The 25,293-nt window shown below is 35.3% G+C and overlaps 1 protein-coding gene across 3 annotated transcripts in view; it reads left to right on the plus strand.

Annotated features, from left to right (window-relative positions):
- The window catches only part of CEP350 (centrosomal protein 350), a 160,457-nt gene that overhangs the window by 120,573 nt on the left and 14,591 nt on the right, over positions 1–25,293 (plus strand). For all 3 annotated transcript variants that reach the window (XM_027868604.1, XM_027868606.1, XM_027868605.1), the window contains exons 28-31: positions 2,521–2,720; positions 3,947–4,161; positions 13,823–13,967; positions 17,012–17,172. In XM_027868604.1, the coding sequence (XP_027724405.1) occupies positions 2,521–2,720; positions 3,947–4,161; positions 13,823–13,967; positions 17,012–17,172 (721 nt within the window). The remainder of the gene's footprint in view (positions 1–2,520; positions 2,721–3,946; positions 4,162–13,822; positions 13,968–17,011; positions 17,173–25,293) is intronic.

Consider the following 25,293-nt stretch of genomic DNA (forward strand, 5'->3'; position numbering starts at 1 on the left):
AATTGTCTCTTGCATCCCTTTGTAGACCAGATGATAAATATTAAAGTACTCTGTGTTCTTTAAAGAGAATAAAGATAAGTTAGAAAAGTCCTTTACTTCAAAATCAAAGGGAGAATGCTGGATTTATACTTAGATTTTCTCACTTTTCTGGCAGTGTGTTACTTTTCCTTGCTCCTCCAAGGCAGTAAAAGTTGTCTTGACATGCAAGTTGTTGTTGTTGGTGGTGTGTGTGTGTGTGTGTGTGAACAGGAGCGTGCTCTGTCAAAGAGAATTAACAAACTGTTGCCATAGAAGCCAAACCTTTGCACATAGAATGTTGTGATCAATGTGCCATTAAGAAGAGAGGAAATAATAATGGGTTGGGCTTATTCCTTCTTTTGTAATTTAACATACTGAGTTTTCTCCCTTACTTTAAAGTAACCTTGTTCATTGAGTGTGATCTGTAGATACAACGTACTCAATTTATTCTTAACTGTAACTTCAAACATTTTGCCTTGTTACATTTTTAACACTGTTCTCGAATTTTAAATAGGCCCATATTAAGTATAAGGGTAGATACCTTAGGGTAAGTCCTAACAGAAAATAAAAGATAATAAGCATCATATCATAATATTTTTAAAAATTTTTTTCCAGAGAGGATACTTTTTCTTAACCATTTCATTACTTTAAAGTTAAGTGGTATGGTCATGTTAACACAGTTGCAGTCTGTTTCCTTAGTGAAGAGTAGAATGTATAATTAGGTACTCTTGTAAAGTAGTATTGGTCATATGGTGGGTCTAGAGTCATAATAGTTTTGTTTCATGTTCACTAAGATAAGTAGGATAGCAAAGTTCTGCAGGATCATTTACTTAGCACCCAACCAGGTTCTTACTTTCTCATACATAGTTAGATAAGTTTACTGAAATAACAATAATAATAATAATAATAATAATAATAACTAAAGGACAAAGGACTATAGTATTCAGGATTCTCCCATATGAAAAAATTTAGATAACTAAGCAGCAACCTAAGAATTAGTACATATTCAGAATTCATTTTTATTACATATATGTGGAGTTCTTTTGTCATAGAATCTAGCAAGGTTTAACTAGATAGTCTATATGTTGCCTAAGAACATATTAAAAGTTCCTCAATCAGATCTTTTGCTTTCCCTTTCTCGTTCTTTCTGCCTCTTTGTTCTCTTGGTTTTAAACTCTTCCTCCTTATTTTGTAGACACTGCTCTCCTGTTCACTACTTCTTCTCTGTCTTTACGTCTCATCACTGGGCCTCTCTCAGTGTCTGTTTTCCCAACCTCCATCCCAAATTCCAGCTGTATATCTACAACCAGTTGGTCAGGTAACTTTGCACCTTTTTCAGTGCACTCTTTGATAGAGCATGCTCTGTTCAGTTTTTTAACATCCTGGAGACTGGTAGGTTTCCCATAGATTTTACTCTCACTATTACCATATTAATCTGATATGCTGTTGATTCTAAAGAGGTAGTGTGACAATTACAATTGTTCTTGTGCATTTAAATTACCTTATAACCGCTATAAAACTGTGACCAGAAATCTGAACATCTTACCCTTTTTACATGGTTGTGGCATCTATATGTGATGAGAATATTATAATTTTTTAAACTATTCAATTTTATTAGCTTTTCTTAACCTTTTAGAGCTAGGGATAAAGTGATGTACCATTTGAGTTTAAAAATTTGGCTGGCTTCAGAAATTTAAGGTACTTGGTACATCCCTTTGCAATTGTAAACAAATAAAAAAAAACATGTCTGACTTAACTAAAGGACAGATGACAAAAAGGACAGGTAACTGTAGTACTGAGGATTCTCCCAGTGTGGAAAAATAGATCATCTGACATTGCATCTCAAAAGGTGAAATGAACTGAACTCAGTCGATTTGAAACAAAGCTAGGCTGAATTTTAAAGAAGTCTAGAATGGACAAAAGCATGTTTGATTTCCTGTGGGTTTTGTTTTTTGTTTTGTTTTACTGAGCAGCCAAGCACATTTTTTACTTGAAAGTAAAAAAGTATAAATATGCTAATTCTATAGATAAAGTATTTGAGATGCAAAATCTTAAAGACATGAAACCAGGTAAATCATTCTCTGTTATATGCACATTCCCAGGTAATTTAAGTGAGCACTAAGTCACTGATGAGCACTTTTTTTTGTTTTGGTTTTTTAAGTCAGAGACTTAAGAATAGAACTGCTTTTTTTTTTTTTTTCAAATGGGAAAGAAGAACATATGAAAGATGAATGTAACACTAAATTGCTAGCATTAACAGGCATGGCTCCCCAGGTATTATTTCATTTGCGTTTGCATATTGGTTTTACAAACTTCTGAATAAAATTTCTTGTTTTCTGAACATTTAATCTCTGGAACCTATTACATCGAAACAACTTTTGAGAAGATTTTTTTATGAATGTTCTGTCTTACGCAGCTTTATGGTAAGATAGAATATTCACAGGACTTCTAGCTATAGATGTCTGTCATTTTGTTTTCTCATTGTTCATAATGTGACCATAGGTTTCTTACTAAACGAGAGCAGAAATTGATGCAGCGGCGACAACATGCAGAGGAACTGCTGGAGTGGAAACGGCGTTTAGATGCTGAGGAAGCGGAGATTCGTCGAATGGAAAAACAGGCTTTGGCAGCATGGGACAAAGAGCTGATGAAATCTAAAACATCCAAGAAAGACTTGGGAGATGAGAGAAGAGAGCAGAAAGGTAATGCCGACATTATTCTTAGATTCGGACTTTTTCTTTTTAAAGTCATAAGATCATAGCTCCAGAGCTGAAAAGGGACCGTAGAGGCTATCTAACGGATGAATAACCTGCAGCCCAGAAAGTTAAGTGACTCTCCTAAGCTCACACAAACATTAATTGGCATGATCCGAACCCAGATCTTGTAAGTCCATGTTCAGTCCTCTTCTCCCTGCACTTTGCAGCTGCTTCCAAAGAGTTGAAATAACAGCTAGTATTTATAGAGTGCTTTTAAGATTTGCAAAGTAAAAATTTAAATAGTCCTTTAAACTTAAGTCTTTAAATATTCATTAGATAGAATATTGTCATGGCATGAATTGTGGAAAGTGGAAAAGAAAGAGCATTTATAAACCTATTTTCAGAAATTAAGCCAGTGTATAAAATTCCATTCCTTCCTCCTTTACTAAAACAAGGCACAGGCCTTGGTGCAAACCTTGGGATTAGGTAATTGATAAAGCAAGGCTTTAACATATATATATAATAGAATCTGAAAACTTCTTTGACTTCTAAATGGATTATATCATTAGCAACTTGGAAAAACTTTGACATTTCATCTGTTCAGGGATTGAAAATGTCTGAATAAGAAGATAGAAGAGTTCTAAGTTCTTAGTGTTCTCTCCCTCCTCTATTTACTTTGTGTTTACTTGTGTGTGTGTGTGTGTGTGTGTGTGTGTGTGTGTGTGTGTGTATACATGTAGTATGTCATGGAATAAACTGAAAACTGTTTCAAGGGAAGACACTATCTCCTCTTTGTTTTCCCATTCTTTACAGAATGCTTTGTACAAAGTAGATACTTAATGTTTGAATTGAGTTTGGGTAGTTGTCAGGCTGTATGTTCAAGAAAGGCCTATTGGTTGAAGAAAGAGTGAGGGAGCCCCAGGAGCAGAAAAAACAGAGCTTTAGAATTTAGAAAGTGTCCTATTTTAATTTCTAGTACTATTACACACAATATCTGTTTATTTAAGTGAGTAGAATGCCTGTAAAATTAAAAAACAAATGCATTAAAGTATCCTGAAATGTCTTTCTCCATATACTCTTCATCTGACAGTCTTTTTAAGCTAATAAATCATCATTCCAACTTCTCCACGTTATCCCTTTATTCATTCAAATACAAATGCTAAGAAGAAAATTCAGGGTCAAGCTTTTGTTAAACTTGTATTTTTTTCTTATACTTTTCTTCCCCTTTGCAGAAACAGCCAGTGAAGAGGAGTCACCAGCACCTTCTTGCTCTAATCTAAACAGTGAAAGCTCTATCCCAGAAGAATTAGGCAGTCCACCTGCTGAACCTGTGGCATCTGAAACTATAGCTCAAGGGCAGCCTGGGAGCCTAAATCACAGCATACTTACTGAAGAAATGGTTTATTCACAGGACCTAGAGTTGTCTGCTGCCTCAGCTACCAAACATGTAAGTGAAAGTATAATTATACTTTATATCAAAGTGTTTGTAGAGTTCTAAAAACCTTTACAAAGGATAGTATTGTTATTAAGCAATCCATCAGAAAGCATGTGTTTAGCACTTACTATATGCCAGGCAAAAAAATCTCTTCCCTTATGGAACTTACTGTCAAGGAAGGGAGATTGAGGGAGACTCTGGTTGGCTCTTGGGCTTCGCCAGTCAGAAATGGCAACAGGCTGACGACTGAACATGGGGTGCAAGCAAGAAAGAAAGAATGAGCGTAACAGCAGACCTGTTGAAGGAATTTGCCTCATCTAGGTGACCAGTGTCCAGTGCTGTTGTCTGTTCAGTCACGGGCTGGAAGAAGAATCTTATCAGATCAACCTCCCAAGAGTGACTGAGGATTTGGGGAAACTAAGCCCTGTAACATTCTTGGAATTCCTCTTATAAAAGACAGTGACTATCAAGATGTCACAAAGAATGATGGAGAGAATCCAGCAGTGTTCTTGCTGAACAAAGAGAGGACATTACTCCCAAAAAACACCAAAGTGTCCTAAGATGGTCAAAAGAGTGGAGAATAATAAGGATACACCAAAGATTGGAGATAAGATTCATATCCATTACAAAGGAAAATTATCCAATGGAAAAGGTGATTCCAGTCATGAGAGAAATGAACTAAAGTTTGTCTTTAGTCATGTCAAAGGTCAGATTATCAAGGAATGGGACATTGGAGTTACTGTAAGGAAGAAAGGAGAGATTTGTCACTTACTGTGTAAACCAGAATATGCATATAGTTCTTCTGGCAGTGTTCCCCCACATTTTCTTGAATGGAATCCTCTTTTTTGAGATTGAACTACTTGACCTCAAAGGAGATTTATTTCAAGATGGAGGCATTATCCACAGAATCAAACAGAAGGAGGAAAGTTATTTAATCATTGAAGGAAATGCTAGATTTTAGTTAGAGCCCAGATCCTCTGTAATTACCACAGTAAAACCTAAAAATATACCATTAACTGCTGAAATAAGGAAAATCAACCTGTAGATTCCTCCATCCAACCCAAAGGTACACAGAGGTACCACCAGAATACTCTAGGTATAGCAAAGAAGATAGGCTGGGACAGTTCCAAAGCACATCTCAAAGCTGCTTTTGATCAACAGGGGAAGTCTTCTACAATCTGGCACCCAATAAAGATAGATGTGGCCACTCTCAGTGGCAGAAGAAGAGCACTAGAAAAAACCAGTTCAGATAACCACCCAGTCACATGGCAGGAGCCCACTCAGGTAGAGCACAATATAGGGGGACAGCCCAGGCCTCTCTGGCAAGAGGGAGCAGTACTGGAGTCCCTTGAAAGAGGAACCTAATTTTGGCCACCATGCACAAGACCAGCTCCAGCCTATCCCATTTAGGAGTACAGGAGCAGGACCCTATTGGTGATTTAATAAACCTTGTATCTGCTCAGGTTCCTTAAGAGTCTGGCCCACCTCAATCGGTGTTTTAATAAACCCTGTCTCTGATTGAAAAAAAGAAAAAAAAAAAGAATGGGAAGAGGGAGGCAGGAAGAGGGCTGCATGCCTGTAGAGGGAGGAGGCCTTACAACATGGTTCCAGGACTCACTTTGGACTTTGGACAGAGAAGCACAAACAAGAGGAGGAACACATGGGCGCCAAATATATAGGTGCCAGGCACAGAGAGGAGAGGATGGGCAACGTGGAGATGGAGGACAGACATACAGTACTTCAGCACAGACAGACAGACAGAAGGCAGACATGGGGGACAAACACATATACAGGAGGGCGAAGTGGGGCAAAGATCTCTTCTTTGGGCATTAGAGGTTTCAGGTCAGGTCCTTGGTCTGGCAGCAGCAGTGATCTATGCATCCATTCTGTTCTCACTTGAAGGTTTTGGGTTTTGTTTATTTTTTTGGTTGGGAGGTGGGAGACTACAGAGCGCTGAGCAGAGATAAAGAACAGCACAGTGCCATACAGTAAAGTTAAATATAGGTGTTCTTTTGGAATGTAGGTTTCTTTCAGAATTTTTTACCTAAAATCAGATTTGCATAATGTGAATTTCCATAATGCGAGAACTATCTGTTACAGTCTGTCTGATCTGAAAAGATCAGAATTGAGTTGACATTTTGAAATGGAAACATAAGAACAAGGAGAAATAATGAAAGCTACACTTAAGTGTTTAATTGGAGGGGAATATGTCAAAGTTAATTGTTTACATGCTAACAGCAAAATAAGAAACAAATGCCTTTTCAAAAGGCTAATATCTTTAAGAGTCATGGAGAAAGATAAATATGATGAAGGACCCAAGGGTGGTTTTTTTGTTTTGATGTTCTTGGGAAAAGCAAAAAGGAAGTGACAGTCTGGGTATTGTATCAAATTCTATCAAACATTTAGAAAAATTATTTCCTATGTTACTCAAACTTTTTGCTATAATAAGAAGAAAAGACACTCCTTCATCTTTCTGTTATCCAAATATGATATTAATGTCTGAACCAGAATAGGCAAAACAGGAAGAAAATTATAGAACAATACCCTTAATGAACTTTGATGCAAACAAGTTTATGTAAAATAATAGCAAAGAGGGTAAAACACCATATTAAAAAGATTATACACTATGACCAAATTGGATTTATGCAAGGAACATAGGGTTGGAAAGATACAAATATAATAAAACATATTATATAATTTTTAAAACCCCATTACTGTGTCAATAGGTACTAAAAAGGCTTTTGACAAAATCCAACACCTTTTCCTGTCTAAAAAACCCCCATCAGAAAACAGAGGAATAAAGGACCTTTATTTAATGCACTAAATAATATGTTCCTAAAGCAGAAGTAAACAGTATAGATAATAGAGAAAGATTAGAAGGCCTTCCCAATATCAGAGGTAAAGGACAGGTGCCCATTATCATCATTAGTGTTTAACATGTTCCTAGAAATGTTAGCTATAGCAATTAAGACCAGAAGAATAAATAAACAGAAGTAATGAGCATAAGTAAAAAGGAAACAAAGTTATTTTTTGCAAATGGTACACTTTGAAAAGCTTAATGCATCCACCAAAAATTAATTGTAACAATAACTTCATTAATTAAATTGAATTAATTTCAGTTAATAAAGAAGCAACATTATACCCAGAATGAAGAACAAGAAAGAGAAATTCCACTTTAACCTACATGACCTATACAGCATTTGGGAATATAGCTACCAAGATGCAACCAGAAACCATATGAGTCCAACTATAAAACCCTTTGCAGAAATAAACACAGATGTAAATAATTTTTTTAAGCTTTTCAATTCAATTTTATTTTCAGTTCCAGTACTTTCCCTACCCCCAAACCTTGAGAAAGCAAGAAAAATAAAAACCTTTACAAGTATGTAGTCATGCAAAACTAAATTCCACATTGTCATCCCCTCCCTTCGCCAAAAAAAAAAAAAGATAAAGAAATAGAAGAAAATATGCTTCAATCTGTACTCTCAATTCATCGTTTTTCTTATCTGGAGGTGGATTGCCTGAGTCCTTTGGAATTGTGTTTGGTTCTTGTGTTGTTCAGAGTTACTAGATCTTTCACAGTCAGTTATCTTTATGATATTGCTGTTACTGTATAAATTATTCTGGTTCTACTCTCTTCACTTTGCATCAGTTCATACTCGTCTTCCCAGGTTTTTCTGAAACTATCCACTTCATAATTTCTTTTAGCACAGTAGGATTCCATCACATTCATATACCATAACTTGTTTAGCCATTCCCAAATCAATGGGCATCCTCTCCATTTCCAGTTCTTTGATACCAGAAAAAAGAGCTGCTGTAAATATTTTTGTATATATGAGTCCTTTTCCTCTTGCTTTTATCTCTTTGGGATGTAGACTTAGTAGCAGTATTACTGGGTCGAGGGTATGTACAGTTTAATAGCTTTTTGGACATACTTTCAAAACATGATGTGATGTTTCTGACATTATTTCTTACTCAATAGCAAATTATTTTTACAATTGCAACTTTGTAGTATGGTTTGAGATCTTGTACTGTTGGATCCCCTTCCTTCTCAATTTCTTTCATTGATTCCCTACATATTCTTGACCTTTTGTTCCACCAGATGAATTTGGTTAAGATTTTTACTGACTCTATAAAATAATTCTTCGGTAATTTCATTGGTATGGCACTGAATAAGTAAACTTAGTATTGTCATCTTTATTATATAGACTTGGCTTACTCAGGAGGGGTGAATATTTCTCTGAATTAGTTCTGTTTTTATTTGTGTGAATGATTGTGCTCATATAGCTCCTGTGTGTCTTGGCAGGTAGACTCAAGTATTTTATGCTGTGTGTAGTTATTTTAAATTAAAATTTTCTATCTCTTTCTGCTAGATTTTGCTATATTATTACAGAAATGCAGTTCATTAGTGTGCATTTATTTTTCTTGCAACATCTTGCAACATTGCTGAAGTTGTTTGTTTTGATTAGTTTTTTTTAGTTGACTCTCTAGGGTTTTCTAAGCAAATCAACACATCATCTATAAAAAGTTATAGTTTTTGCTTTCTCATTGTCTGTATTTATTCCTTTACATTTTTTTTCTTGCCTTATTGTTTCTGTCACATTTCTAGTACAGAGTATATTTCTAATATAGAAATGGTGGCAATGGACATGCTTGCTCCATAAGCCTTGATCTTTTTGGAAATACTTCTAGTTTATCCTCATTACAGATCAGTGTTTTCTCTTGGTTTCAGACAGATACTATTTGTCATTTTAAGGAATGCTTCATTTACTCCTGTGCTTTCTAACTGGAATAAAGGGTTTGGTTTTTCTAAAAACAGGAATAAATGTTGTATTTTGTCAAAAGCTTTTTCTGCATCTGTTGAAATAATCATGTGATTTTTTTGTGTGTGTTAATACGGTCAGTTATGTTTGTAGTTTTCCTAACATTGAACCAACCCAGCATTCCTGTTATGGCCTGGTTATCTTTGTGGTATGTTGCTATTATCTCTTTTCTAGTATTTTCTTTTCTTTTTCTTTTTTTAGTATTTTCTTAAAAAAAAATTTAGCATCACTCTTCATTAGGAAATTAGTCTACAATTATTCTTTTTCTGTTTTGACTCTCCCTGGTTTAGGTAATAAAATTACCTTGGATATCTATTTGTTCCTGGGTTTTTCCCTGCTCCCCCTCCCCCCATAAGGAGTTAATTTTTGGCTTGTTCAATTACTTTTTTCTAAGATGGGTTACTTGTATATTTTATTTCCTCTTCTAATGATCTGGGGAATTTCAATTTTTGTAAATATTCATCTGTTTTATTTAGATTGTCAGTTTTATTGTCATAAAGTTAGGCAGAATAGCTCCTTAAAATTAATTTTATTTTATCTTCATTTGATTGCGAGTTCATCTTTTTCATTTTTGATTCTAGTAATTTAGTTTTCTCTTTTTTGATCAAATTAGCTAGTGGTTTATCTATTTTATTGTTTTTTTCCATAAAAACTCTAGCTGTTTGTTTATTAAGTGAGTTTTTGGTTTTTTTTTTTACTTTTCAGTTTTGTTGATCTCTCCTTTGATTTTCAGGGTTTCTATTTTGGTGTTTAATTGGGAGGTTTTAATTTGTTGGTTTTCTAATTTTTTTAGTTGTATGCCAAATTTGTTGATCTACCCTTTCTCTGTTATTGTTGAAAGCATTCAGAAATATAAATTTTCCCCTAAGTACTGCTTTGGCTTCATCTCACATATTTGGTATGTTGTTTCATTGTTGTCCTTATCTTCAATGAAATTACTGATTATTTCTATGATTTGTTCTTTGATCTAGCCTTTCTTTATGATTAAGTTATTTAGTTTCTAACCAACTTTTAATCTGTGCTTCAAAGGTCTTTTGTTAAATGTAGCTTTTATTGCTTTATAATTAGATAAAGATGCATTTAATATTTCTGCTTTTCTGCATTTATTTTTGAGGTTTTTATGCTGCAATACATGATCAAATTTGTTAATATGCCATTGAAAGCAGAGAAATAGGTATATTCTTTTTTATTTTCCATTCAGTATTCTCTAGAGGTTCATCATATCTAAAATTCTATTCATCTCCTAAACTTCCTTCTTACTAATTTTGTGATAGCTTTATCTAGGTCTGTGAAGGGCTATTATAATTTTACTATTTATTCTTGTAACTCATTTAACTTTTTCTTTAAGAATGTAGATGCTTATATTAAAAGGATATGAGTATGAGTTGATTATGTTGGGATGATCTCCCCCCTCCACCCACTCTCCCCCCCAAAAAAGGAAAGAAATGGTGAGAAAGAGATATGCATTGGGAGAAGGGGAAGGAAGAGGTAGAATGGGAAAATTTTTCTTATGTAAAAGAAGTGTGCAAGGAAGAACTTTTTAGTGGAAGGTAAAATAGGGGGAGGAGAAAAGGGTGGCAGGCAATGCTTAAACTCTACTCTCTGGGAATGGTTCAAAGAAGGAGGAATGTATATACACAATCAGTTGGGTATAGAAATCTATCTTATCCAATAGGGAAATAGGAGGAGAAGGAGATAAGAGATGTGGAGATGAGGGAAATGATAAAACAGAGAGTGGATTAAGGATAGCAGTGACCTGAAGCAAAACTGACTTTTAAGGTGGTACAGGATAAAAAGAGGGAGAGAAGAATAAACAGAAGAAAATAGGATGGAGGGAATTACACTGTTAGTAATCATAACTATGAATTTGAATGAGATGTGCTCACCCATAAAACAGAAGCAATTAGCAAAATGGGTTAGAAATCAGAATCCAGCAATATGTTGTTTACAAGAGACACACACTTGAAACTTGAATTAAAATAAAGGGCTAGAGCAGAATCTGTTATGCTTTAACTGAAATAAAAAAAGGCAGGGGTAGTAATCATGATTTCAGACAAAGCAAAAGCAAAAATAGACCTAATTAAAAGAGATAATAAGGGAAACTACATAAAAGGTACTATAGGCAATGAAGTAATATCAAAATATTTTATGGCAAATTTCTCTTATAAAAGTCTTATTTCTCAAATATATAGGAAGCCGAGTCAAATTTATAAACATTAGAGTCATTCCCCAATTGATAAATGGTCAAGAGATATGGATAGGCAGTTTTCAGAAGAAGAAATCTAAGCTATCTATAGTGATATGAAAAAATGCTCTAAATCACTATTGATCAGAGAAATGCAAATTAAAATAACTCTGAGGTACCAACTCACAGCTATCAGAAATGACAAATGGTGGAAGGAATGAGGAAAAATAGGTACACCAATAAATGGTTGGTGGAATTATGAACTTGTCCGGTCATTCTAGAGAACAATTGGAACTATGTCTAAAGTGCTATACAACTGTTCATGCCCTTTGACCCAACAATACTACTTCTGGGTCTGTATCCCAAAGAGATCAAAGAAAAAGGAAAAGGAACTCTGTGTACAAAAATATTCCTAACAGCTCTTTTTGGTGGCAAAGAATTGGAAATTGAGGGTATGCTATCATTTGGGGAATGACTGAAAAAATTGTGGCATATGATTGTGATGGAATATTGTGCTATCAGAAATGACATTGGTAATTTCAGAAAAAACCATGGTAAGACATATATGAACTGATGCACAGTGAAATGAGACACACCGGGAAATCATTGTGCACATAGTAACAGCAGTGACGTAATGATGATGAACTATAAAGGCTTGGCTACTCTGATCGATACAGTGATCCAAGACAATTCCAAGACAATTCATGATGAAAAAAATGTATCTACCCCCAGAGAGAGAACTGATGAACCTCTGTGCAAACTGAAGTATGATTTTCTTACTTTCTTTATCCTTTTTTTTTGCTTTTTTTTTTTTTAACATGGCTACTATGGAAATTTGTTTTGCATGATTTCACCTGTATAATTGATATCATTTTGCTTGCCTTCTCAGTGGGTGAGGAAGGGTAAGAGGGAGGAAAAGAATTTGGACCTCAAAATTTAAAAAGAAAAGAAAGTTTAGAATAAATAATAAATTTGTTTTAAAATTTTAATTTACATGCTGTGCCGTTTAGTGCATCTATGGTTAGTATTAATATTAATTCATTGTCTATGGTACCTTTTAGTAAAATGTCATTTCCCTGTTTATCTCATTTAATGAGGTCTATTTTTGCCTTTGCTTTGTCTGAGATCATGATTACCACCCATGTATTTTTTACCTCAGCTGAAGCATAATAGATTCTGCTCTAGCTCCTGACTTTAAATCTGTGTAGATATTTCTGTTTCAAGTGTGTTTCTTGTAAACAACATATTGTTGGATGCTGGTTTCTCCTCCATTCTGTTGTTCTCCCCCATTTTGTGGGTGAGTTCATCCCATTCATATTCACAGTTATGATTCCTAACTGTGTGTTTCCCTTTGTTCTGTTCTTTTCTACTTAGGATCCTTCCCTTTTTTTATCTTGTCCCCTCTTTAAGTTTCTATCTGTTTTGCTTCTGACCACTGCCTCCCTTAATCTGCCTTCCCTCTTATCACCCTTCACCCCCTCGTCCTTTTTCCTTATCACTTTCCTTCCTACTTCTCTGTTCGGTAATATGAGTTTCTGTACCCAATTGTGTATGTATGTTTGTTTTTTCCTCTTTTAAACAGTTCAAATGAAAGTGTGGTTCAAATATTGTCCACTCCCTTCACCTGCTCCCTGCATTATAGAAACTCTTACTTATGCAACTAATTTATGTAGATAAATTCCCCCATTCTTCTCCTCCCCCTCCATCCAGTGCCTTACTCTTCCTACCCTTCCATTCTTTTAAGATCATCCAAACATAATAGAAGCACATCAAGACCCTCTATTTAATTAGATTCCTTCTAAGACCTGTTGCTATTGAAATTAAGGTAAACTGAGGTAACACAATTCCAAGCATGTTTAGTTTATTGGTTAAGATTAGCAGTTACCAATAAAAGGGATCTTTAGCTCCTTAGCAAGCCAAAAGACTCTGAATGAGGGCTGACCCATCATTTTTATGGACAGAAGGAGGAGCATCCAAAAACTAGATGGAGCATCATAGATGGGAAAACAATATGATTGGCTGGGATAGCAACAACCCCTTCCATCTTGTCGTTCTGGAAAGTTCATTGGTAGTGTCCACCTGCATAATTAGCTAGTGTTGCAGTCATAACAGACCAGACTTTTTTGAAGGACAGCCAGTGTTGCAGAAGTAGTAGACCAGACTCCCTGGCATTTACCTGCATCCTTCAAGGATAACAGATTTCCTTGACACAAAAATAGAACAGTGATTAGCAAGAAAACTGAACTCTTAATTCTAGTGCCTTCTTTCTCTTAATTATTTCTTATTTATTTTTATGTATAGCTTGTTTGTTACATGTCTGTGTGCTTGTTATCTCCCCTATTAGATTGTGAGCTCTTTGAGGGCAAGGACTGCTTTTTGCCTTTTGAACTTTGGTTTTTGCTTTTTTTATCCCCATTGCTTAGCACTGTGCCTGGCATGTAGTAGGTGCTTAATAAATGTTTATTGATTGATTTACTTTCTATACATAGATGTATATGTGTGTGATTGATTGATGCTTTTTGTTCTTTCGTTACAATCATTTCTAGAAATGCTCCCCCTTTTTTCCCTTCCCCCCCTTTCAAAATTGAACTTTACCCTCATATAATAAAAAGAGTTTTTTAAGTAGATTAGTAAATTTACCCCCTTTGCTTCCGTATTTGAACAGTCACCTTCCAAAAGTTGTGCATCTTTGTCAAAGCATGATTCCAGTAAAGGAAGTCACAGAGCTGGAGGACAGTCTCGCTTCTCTGGGAAATCTCGTCAACTCTTTCATAGTTGGTCAGATGAATCATTATCTATGACACAGTCAGGTAAGACTAGTAATCTTTAAATATATTATTTCAGTAAATTTTATCTTTCTGTGAAGGAACAACTCACTATTATTTCTAAGCTTTTGCCTGAACTTGAGAGTTCTTTTTTTTTTTTTAAATAAAAGAACTGGTGATATCACAAGTCCCTCAAAAGAAGAGAATATCCTCTGTTAATGGACAATATAAAATATTGTACTTTTTTGTTGGCAAAGAATGCCGTAAGCAGTGAAGCTAGATAATAATACTGTGATTATTTAAGTAGCTGAGGGTAATTGAGATGGTTATCTTACCACTATCACACCTAAGTTAGTAATAGTCAACACTATCAAACAGCCAGTAGTAACTTAAATTTCCTTATCAAGTTATTTTTTCCAGCAAAATTGCCTTTATTTTTCTCCTGTTAGTTTTATTGAAGGTCATTTGATGAATTATTTCTTTTTATTTTATGCAATGGATCAAAAGGCTTCAGAATTAATAAATGCAATAAACTTTCCTAAAGCAGATAATTCCTATAAAACTATAGAATATCATAAAGTTATACACGATGACATAATTTCCACTTATCTGTACATACTCAGTTGTGACCCTGCTGTGATTTGACAGGGAATAGTATATTTTTCATTTTCATTAGGCCTTAGTCTGACCCTAATAATACTCAGTGGTTGTTTTGTTTTTGTTTTCATTTTTCCATATTTTTGTTTATTTTTAATACATTTTCATACGTCTTTAAAATTTTTTCACATCTACACCTCTTAAGATCAAACCTTTTCATATATCAAAGAAAAGCTTAAATTAAGCACAAAGATCTGATAGAGCGACTGCATCTGACAGTATAGATACAATATTATGTCCTAATAGTCCTTGGCCTCTCTGGCTAGGGGAAAATACTTTGTTTTTATGTCTGTCTTTATGAGTTGACAGTACAGCATAAGCCAATATAATTTTCTTGTGTTTTACTTATTATATTTTTTATTATTTCTTCTAGATTTTGTTAAGCTTTTTACCAACCTCAGATGATTTAAAAATAATAACATAATTATATTTTGTCTCAGAAAATCGCTACTGATAGGATTTTTCTTGCTTGGTTTATTCACTTCTTGTGAACTTTTAATTAAATCAGTGGTCTCCTTCATCATAAAAGTATCATAAAAAGCATCATAAAAGTAACCTTTCAACCTTCAGACACTTGGCCATTTGTTTGACTAAAAAGCACAACAAATAATTTAGTTTGAAAAACATTGATATTGATTAAATTTTGGAAAGATTAGTTTTTAGCTTATTCCACAGATTTCCTGTTCATAATGTAGTAGCCTAGAATTGTCAGCTACTAACTAGTCTTTTAGTGTAAGTCTATCATTAAATAAAGACTTAGGAATGTGAACCTTCAGTATCTTATTTAGAATGCAAAAATACATAGGAATAAAATTCACTTGCCCTTATTTTTCATTAAATCAATGGTTCCCAGCTTGTGATGTATAGACCTCTGAGAAGCTTCAGAGTCGTAGTCAGGTACTTCTAAATTAACAAATAAACATACTGTCTGTTACCTAACTAAATGTCTCACGCATACGTGTGTTACTATTTTTTAATGTTACTTAGATGCTATTGTAATTAAGAAAATGTAAATTCATTTTAAAATGTACTAAATCCATAGTAGCATTTTGCTATTATGAATTTTCTCAAGTGGATACTAATAATACAATTATTGTCTTGTGTTAGTAGCTCAAAATTTTTTGATATTAAGAACTGTTTTCACTGAAAAAAAAAATGTTTGCATTAAAACAAACTTTAACGGGAAACTAGGTGGTACTGTGAATAGAGTGCCAGGCCTGGAGTCAGGAAGACCTGAGTTCAAATCCAATTTCAAACATTGACTAGCTGTGTGACCAGGGGCAAATCACTTAACCTCTGATTGCCTTTGTTTTCTCATTTGTAAAATGGGGATAATAATAGTGCTTGAATCCCAAGGTTGTTGTGAGAATCAAATGAGATAATAATTGTAAAGGCTTAAGCCTGGCACATAGTAAAGCACTATATAAATGTTAGAGAGAGAAAGAGAAGAAGCTAATCATAACACCTGCATAGTAGACGGAATTCATATAAGATTCTCTTTATCTTCATGATATCTTTATGGAGTTAGATAAAAACAATATTACTTAAAATTTTAGTGATTTGCAAATTAATAAATACTGAAATGTACTGGGTTTTTCCAAGAGGTTCTGGGTGCACATAAATGAGTGTAACATGCCCAGTGTTACCCTGCGAGTCATTGGAGTTGTGACTAAAACTTGGGGTTCCTCATTCCATATTAAAAGCTTCTTTGAATCGGGCCTAGTCTCTCTTTAAAGAGAGAATATGTATGACCTTCTGACTCCGTTTAAAGAAATGCCATAATTAGTTCTGTGATATTCAGCAGTTATAAAATTAATTCTGGAATGCTAGATACAGTCTTCTTATTCATAAGTTAAGATTTTTAGTGCACAAATATGTCTTCTGATTTTATTTAAAGTTGTCTTCTGTTGTCTGACTAAAGTGTCTCCTTACATGAGCAGGATGTGACTCATGTACTGTTAGTGAAGCTGTGACTTGGTCCAACCATTCTGGAAAGTCACTAAACTGTTTATACTCTTGGAGCTAGTAGTACCACTACTACGGTTTTATTTGTAGTTTCACATGATAGAAATGAAACCTGAAAATAAGGAAATGAATGAACAGACCATTGAAAAAGAAAGGATATATAGCCTGTAGCACTTTTTTTATTCCTTAGTTTGTGAAAATTTTATTATATTGGCTCTGTTTAAATGAGGTTCTCTTTTGAATTATTTTGTATTTAAGATTAAACATGAAAGTTTTCATGGTTTTGTAGATTTATTTGATTGTAGTGGTTTAGGAAAATTTTTTTATGGGTAAAATTTTACCATATATGGTATAGGGCCATGGGTGAACTTTATCACCTGAGGAAAAATTAAAGAAACGCCCAATGTAGATCATAACAAAGTGATTTACATATATATTTTAAATTGCTTTAATTGTATCTCTTTCAGAACCAACTTCTGACCAGAGTGACATTGAAGGTAGAATCAGAGCTCTAAAAGATGAGCTGCGGAAGAGAAAATCAGTTGTTGATCAGCTGAAAAAGGAACAGAAAAAAAGGCAGAAAGAGAGGCTCAAAGCCCAGGAGGCCAGTCTGATCAAACAGTTAGAGGTTAGAAAATGGATGGGTGGGGTAATATGATACTGAGACTAATGCATACATGAAATCCAAAATGCTTTTTATATTAACAAAGTGATAATTGATTAGAAATTTTCCGTTACTAATTGGTACTGCATTTTATGCTGTGTTGTTTTTTTTTTAATCTGAGGAAATCTAAGTTCTTGTACAAAGGATTAAACTTGAATGATTTTTGTTTAATAAGCAAGGGACAATGATTATTTTGTAGTGCCAGACAAGGTACCTTAACAAGTTAAACAACAACATGCTTTATCCATTAATCAATACAAAGCACTGTTTAAAAAAATTTTAAAACCACCATGGAATTGTGAGTTTGATGCCAGAAAGCTCCTTGATATTTACTGGTCAGACATTTGGCAACTCCTTTCATGGTTTCCTATTGTTTTTCAAATACATCTTAGTACTTTATTTTTTTTTCTTTATTAATAAATTTATTTATTTTTAGTTTTCAGCATTTACTTCCATAAGATTTTGAGTTCCAGATTTTCACTCCATCTCGCTCCTCCCCCGACCCCAAGGTGGCATGCATCCTGAATACCCCTTCCCCTAGTCTGCCTTCCCTTCTGTCTCTCCCCCCCTTCTTTTATCCCCTTTCACTTCTGTTTTCCTGTAGGGCAGGATAGATTTCTGTACCCCATTTCCTGTATTTCTTATTTCCCAGTTGCATGTGAAAACATTTTTTTAAACATGTGTTTTTAAAACTTTGGGTTCTAAATTTTCTCCCTTCCTCCCTCCCTACTCACCCTCATTGAAAAGGCAAGCAACTCAATATAGGTTATACATGTGCGGTTATGCAAAACACTTCCATAGTAGACATGCTGTGAAAAACTAACTCTATTTCCCTTAATCCTATCCTGCCCCCCCATTTAACATCTTAGTACTTTATCCAAATAGTTATTATCATGATCACCATCATCGTTATTAACAATAATGTTTACTAGTAAAATGCTCACTGGATATATCTTTGATAAATTTCACTGTCCTGTTATAAAGTGCCTCATAGCAAAGATAGGCCTTAAAGAATGACAGCGGATGAAGTTGACAGAGTATATAAGCTCATTGGTTCTACCCTCATGCCAGTAGTAAAACTAGAAGCTGGTTTTATAGAAGAATCGCCACCTAAGTAGAATGAATTTCTGCTATGGAAACTCATTCCTTAGATTTGTCAATAATAAGAATTTTTTTAGTAAATAGGAAATCTTTTTAGAGCCAGCTCCATGACATCATGGAAAGAGAGCTAGCCTGGAAGCTTAGAAAGATCTGGATTCAAGGCCTCTCTCTGATACAAGCTGGCTATAGAATGCTGGCAGGCTATGTAACCTCTCAATGTTCAACGCAACTCTTTAATACTATAAATTGAAGAGAAGGTGCTGACTTGCATTGGTAAAGGGAATTTTCTAATCTAGGAATTGCCTACAGTGAAATCACAAGTCCAGTGCCCTATCCCTTTTAGTAAATATGCAAGGTTGAGCAACTTTGATCTAGCTGTTCAGTTACAAGGAAGTAGTAGGCAAAGGATCATGTCATCACTCTGATGTAATTTTGAGTGATGATGTCTAAGGTGTATGTAAACTGGTTAACAAGAAGTTTTGTTAATGTGGTAGATACAAAGATTTGAAGTAGATCACCAGTTTTCTTAAAGATTTGAGGACTTACCCACTTAAAGATTCCAGAATTTAGTCATTTCAGAACATTTGTAGATCTTCCACAATTTGTAATATAGCAAAGTAAAACAAAAATATCTTGATTACCCAGAAAGAGTTGCCATTTTTGAGATTTGTAGTTAATTATATTATCCTGGAAAAGCAATATAGCATAAGAGAATTTTTGCTACTCCATCCTCTTGGGTTATATACACATGAAAAAAACTACAATTCAGATTATAATATATTTCACCTCATTTGCTTTCTACTTTTATCTACATAGAAGGCATCCTAAATCACATTGTATGATGCCCTAAATAACTTCAGATTCAATTCAGCAAACATATTAAGTATTTATTGGTATGTTTGGGACTGTGGTAAGCAGGAAGACAGATAAGAAATTTAAATAAGTGATATAGACTGAGGCCTTGGATGAAGATATACATAGATGGCATGATTATCAAATTTATGAATAATTGAAAGCAGGAAGACTAGTTAATCTAAGTTACGTGATAAAATTGAAATCCAATTGAGACAAAACATGATAAGATGAAATTTACCCATAAATTTCTACAAGTCAATTTCACAATATAAGATCGGTGTAAACTTCAGGGTCAGTATCAATCAGTAGTGTGATGTGGTTGCCAAAGAAGGAAAAGTATCTTAGGCTAAATTAATAACAATGTAATTAGTATGCAGAATGGTAGAACATTCTGTGTTCCACTTTGGTCAAGACCACATGTGGGCATTTTGTACAGTTCTGGTGTCGATGTTTTAGGAAGTTGACAAGCTGAGCATGTTCTGAAGAGTGTCAATAGACTGATGAGGAGACTGAAAACATACATATTACATGATGCCCTAAATAACTTCAGATTCAATTCAGCAAACTTGCTGCCATACAGTGACCAGTTAATGAACTAGTGTTTGTCCTGAAAAAGACAACTTGAAGAGTGGCGCATTATAACTGTCTCTATATATTTGATGGAATGTCATATGGAAGAGAAATTAGACTTGTTTCTCTTAGTCCGCAAGGGCAGAACTAGGAACAGTGCAACTCTTTTGGCTTGATATAAGGCAAAAAGCCCCAATAATTATTAAAGATGTTCAGAAGTGAAATGGGCTGCCTAAGAAAAAGGTCCATTCTTTATTCCTTGGAGAGCTACAAGCCAAGGTTGGGTGACTACAGAATGTTCTTAATTGAGGTATGATTTTAACCTGATGACTCTCTGAGAACCTATGATTCTATGTGACACACAAATAATGAGAATGTAAAAAAAAATTACCTAGGTGCCCAAAATGTTGCTGAGTGCCAGTTTAGGCTTGGGAGAAAGGTCATTGCCAGTTGGAGGCTTCATGAGAAAAGTGACCTTTGGGGAGGACTTTAGGAAGGAGTTCATGCTTTAAAAGAATTTTCAGAGAGAACAGCATGAGTGAAAGCAAAGACAGAAGAGTATAGAAACAGAGGAATGTATAGAGGATGGCAAATAGTTTGACTGGAGCTTAGAAGAGAAGACAGTCATTAGGTAAGGCTGTAAAGGTTTGGTAGTACCAGTTTGTAAACAACCTTGAGTTCTAGGCCAGAATCTGAACCGTATTCAGTAGGTTCTAAGGAACCTTTAAAGAGGTTTGTTAAAGGAATGACATGATTAGATAATTGCTTAAAGAAATTAAATCTCTCATTGATGTGAAGGATGGATTGAAGGGAGGAAAGACTAGAAGTGGGAAGACTCCAAGATCCAAGATCCAAGATGGTAATGAGAACCTCTACATAATAGACTGACAGTAGGAATAGAGAAGAAGGCGCAAGTGCAAGTGTTATTATGGAAATAGAGTATCAAGAACTTGATAATCATTAGATTGTGAGCTCCTTAAAGGCAGGGACTGTCTTTTACAAACTTTTTTTTTTATCCCGAGCACTTAGCACAGTGCCTTAGTAGGCACTTAATAAATGTTTATTGATTGATTGATAACTGAGAGGAGATGGAGAGAGAAGAATCAAAGACAATGCCAAAGTTTCAGAAATGGAAGACTGGGTGAATTATGGTGCCACTTGGAGAAATAATGAGGTTGGAAGAAGAACACATATTTTAATTCAACAAATATTAATTAAGTGCCTACTATTTGCAGGCCTCTGTGCTACCCATCAGTATTATAAGACTAAAAAGACAGTTCCTCCCCTCATTGAGCCTATACTATGATATGACATGTGCACAGATAAGTGTAATACAAAGTAGAGTGTGATGAGGAGAATAATAGGAGAGGGATGCGAGCAAAATGCTCCAAGGAAAGTTTGAGAATGGAAAGTACATTTTCATCTGGGGAGATTACAGAATTTCAGAGGAGGAAGAGACTTCAGTGGCAATCAACCGTCTATCATACGCCTGATAAGTGCTCATTTAGCCTTTCCTTGAATACTTCCAGTGAGAGGGAACTCAACCTCAGGATTAGGTTCATATTTTATAATCTCAAGATCTTTTACCTTCCTGGGTGCCTCCTTTGAAAACTTTCCAGGTTTTCAGTGTCCTTCCTAAAATGGTTAGCTCAGAATTTAAAGGATTACTCCAGATACAGTTTGATTGGAGCAGAGTACAGCAGTATTATCATCCTCTGATTCCTGGCTGCCTCTCAGTGCTGCCAAAAATTGCAGTAGTTTTTTGGCATCTGTACCATATTGTTGACTCATATCAAGCTATTGGTCTAGCAAAACACCCAGATCTTTTGCAAACTGCTGTCTTGGCATTCCTTACCATTTATGAAGTTGATTTTTTTAAGGCAAGTGTAAGAGTTTACATTTCATTTGTATTGCATTTCAATTTTTTAGATTTAGATTTAGCCTCATTGGATCCTGATTCTATCATTTAGCCTATTAGCCATCCCTCTTAGATTTGTGTTATCTTCAGTTTGGATAAGCAAATCAAAAAATACCTTCAAGTCATTGATTAAGATATAAAGTTGTACAGAACTAAGCATAGATCTCTGGTTCAGTTGACTTTTCCAAATTGACGTTGAACCATTAATATCTACATTTAGTCCTGAATCCATATAACATTACTCTTGTGGAGCCTAGATCTCTGTCTTGCCCACAAAAATTGTACTAGAGACTTGGACAAATGTCTTGCTGTGGTCAAGGCAGACTATAGCTTTTTTTTTTTTTTCTGATCTCCTGACCTAGAAATCCAGTCAAAAAGAGCCTTCCACAACAAGTCCTAGAATATTAAAATTAGATGAAAAATTAAAGGACATACTATTTTACACAACAGGTATATAAATTTAAGAGAACTCATACCAAGAACTGTTAGAGACCTAAAATATAGCTTAAATATTTTTTTAGTAGTCAACTAGCACTTATTAACACCTACTGTGTGCCAGGCCCTAGGAATACAAAGAAAGGCCAAAAATGTTCCCTGCTCTCAAAGAATTCACACTGTCATGAGGAAAACAACATGCAAGTTATATACAGAATCAATTAGAGGCAATAAAGAGGGAAGGCACTAAGATTAAGGAGAACTGAATTAAAGAATACTAGGGAAGGTGGAAGGGAGAGAATTACAGGTATGGGGGACAGCAAAAATACTTGGAGTTAAGAGATGGAATGCAAAGAACAGCCAGGAAGGCTAGTGTCACTGGATCACAGAGTACATGTTTGGAAATGAGGTATAAGAACCCTGGAAAGGTAGGAGTGGGGCTAAGTTATGAAGAGTTTTGAGCACCAGAGGATTTTACATTTGATCTTAGAGGTAATACAGAGCTACTGGAGTTTATTGAGGTTGAGTTATTATTAAAGGAGGTGATATTGACCTAAGTATTAGGAAGATCAGTTTGACAGCTAAGTAGATGATGAACTAGAGAGGGGGAGAAATTTGGGGCAAGGGGACCAACCAGCAGGCTATTGCAGTAGACCAAGCATGAGATGATGAGGTCTTGGACTAGAGTGGTAGCAATATCAAAAGAAAGAAGGGGGTATATGTGAGATATTGTGAAGATAGAAATAAAACAGGCCTTGACAGTTGATTATATATGAAATGTGAGAGAAAAGAATTAAGGATAATACTGAGGTTTCATGCCTAGATAACTGGGAGGATTAGTACCCTCAACAAATAATAGGGAATTTCACAACATGACTATTATGAATCTGTTTTGCATGACTATACATGTGTAACCTATATAGAATTGCTTGCCTTTTCAGTGGGGGAAAGGGAGTGGGGAGGGAGGAAGGGGGAGAATTTGGAACTCAAAGTTTTAAAAACAGAAGTTAAAAATTATTTTTACATGTAACTGGGGAAAAATAAAATACTAAATAAAAGCTAAAAAAACTACAACCAAGTAATAGGGAAATTAGAAAGAGAGGCAGGTTTGAGGTAATAGATAATGATTCAGTTTTGGACATGTTGAGTTTAAGTGTAAGTTTTAAGTATACAAGAAACTGGTTCAAGATGTCTATTCAAACTGGAGATGAGAGACTGAAGATTGAGAGAGGGGTTAGGGCAGAATAAAGAGGTTTGAGAATCATCAGCTTAGAGGTAATTGAAACCAAAAGAGCTGATGAGATCATCAAATGAAACAGTTTAAAAGGAGAAGAAAAAAGAAGAGGAGGGCCCCGGCCACAGTCTTGACTGTCACACAGGGTTAGGGGGCATGCCATGGATGAAGATCCATCAAAGGATAAAGTAAATGAGCAGCCAGGTCAGAGAACCAGGAGAGAACAGTGTCACAAAAACCTAGAGAGACGAAATTAACAAGAAGAGGTTAATCAGCAATGTCAAAGGCTAAAGAGAATTAAGAAGGATGAGGATTGAGATTTGGCAATTACAAGATCATGGGTAACTTTGGAGAGAAAGTTGAATGATGAGTTCAGAAGCCAGACCACAAAGAGTTGATAAAAGTGAAGGAAAAGAAGTGAAGTCATCCTTCTCAGGAAGTTTAGCCCAAAAAGGGAGGAGAGATAAAAGACAGAACAGTAGAGATGGATGAAGTGAGGATGGGAGAGACATGGGCACATGTGTAGGCAGTAGGGAAGCATCCAGTAGACAGCAGTTGGAAATTAGTGAGAGTATAGGGATGATAGAGGATGCAGTCTGTTGGAGAAAGCCAGATGGCACGGGATCACTTGTACATGTAGAGGGGTTTACCTTGGCAAGGAGAAGAGTCAAGTCTTCATGTAAAATAAGGGTAAAGGAGGAGACACTGGTAAAAGATATCTGAGTGATGTGAGATGAGGAGGCAGGGAAAAGAGGAAACTCTCTTTAAATGGACTCAATTTTTTTTTTTCAAGCAAAATAAGAGACAAGCTTCTCAACAGAGAAGGGGAGGAGAAGCAGTGGGAGGTTTGAGGAGGGATGAAAAGCCGTTCTGGTGAGTGAGAAAGTGAATCAGTTAGTAGAAGGACTGCCTCGCTGCATTGAAGGCCCAGTTGAGATTATATAATATAAATTTGTAGTGGATGCAGGCAGCATGATTTTGTGATTTTCTCCAGCTTCATTCTTCAGAAGCATATGAGTAAAAATTAAGACTGGATATTGGGAATAATCTAAGGCTGGATTTTGGCAGGGCCATGAATAACAAACACATAATATATGATGGGGTTAGGGGAGGGGGAAGTATTTTCAAATGTACCCAAGACACAGAAGATGGAGCCTCCAACAGAAGTTTCTTTAGTGCTCTTAATGGCAGAATACTAGTTTAACCAAGTATGGCTTCTGATGGAGAGTCTATTTGATAGCCTTCAGATACATTCATTCAATATGCACATACTAAGAACCCATTATGTGCCAGATATTGTGTTAGATGCAAAGTCAAAAACAAATATTTCCTGCCCTCGAGGAACATACGTTCTACTAAGGGAAAACAACAAATAAAAAAGTATATTCAAAATAATTTCTGGGAGCAGAGAGTTGCCCTAGCAACTGGAGTATCAGGTCAGGCCTCGTGTAGTAATTGACACTTGAGCTGAGCCTTGAAGAAAACAAGGCATTCTAAGAGGCAGAAATGGAGTGGGAAAGAATTCCTAGCATATGCTGAGGTACCCTGATTGAAGATGAATTGCAGTGTACCAGAAACAACAGCTTGGCTAGTGTGGTTGGAGTATAGTTTGTGAAGAAGGGTAATGTGCAAGAATAATGCCCAGCAGATAGATAATACACATTTAATAAATGCTTGTTGAGTGAATGATCGATTGATAGGAAGCCTGGAAAGATAGGCTGCATCTAGATTCTGAAGGTTTTAAGTGACAAACAGGAGAGATTGCATTCCAAAACTTATGACAGGTTTAGGACATAGAATTCATCCTCGATAGGGGGTACAGAGCAAGGGCCTGAACCAACGCCAGAGGATCTTATAAGTACCTCAGGACTGCCCTGTGATACTTTGTAAAACATCAGATAGTACCTGTGGGGAAGAGATTGATTTCATTTTATTAAATCAGCTAAATAACTAATAAAGTGTAGACCAAGGA

The sequence above is a fragment of the Vombatus ursinus genome, unplaced genomic scaffold, assembly GCF_900497805.2.
Source record: "Vombatus ursinus unplaced genomic scaffold, bare-nosed wombat genome assembly UNPS02014789.1, whole genome shotgun sequence".
Lineage (NCBI taxonomy): Eukaryota > Metazoa > Chordata > Mammalia > Diprotodontia > Vombatidae > Vombatus > Vombatus ursinus.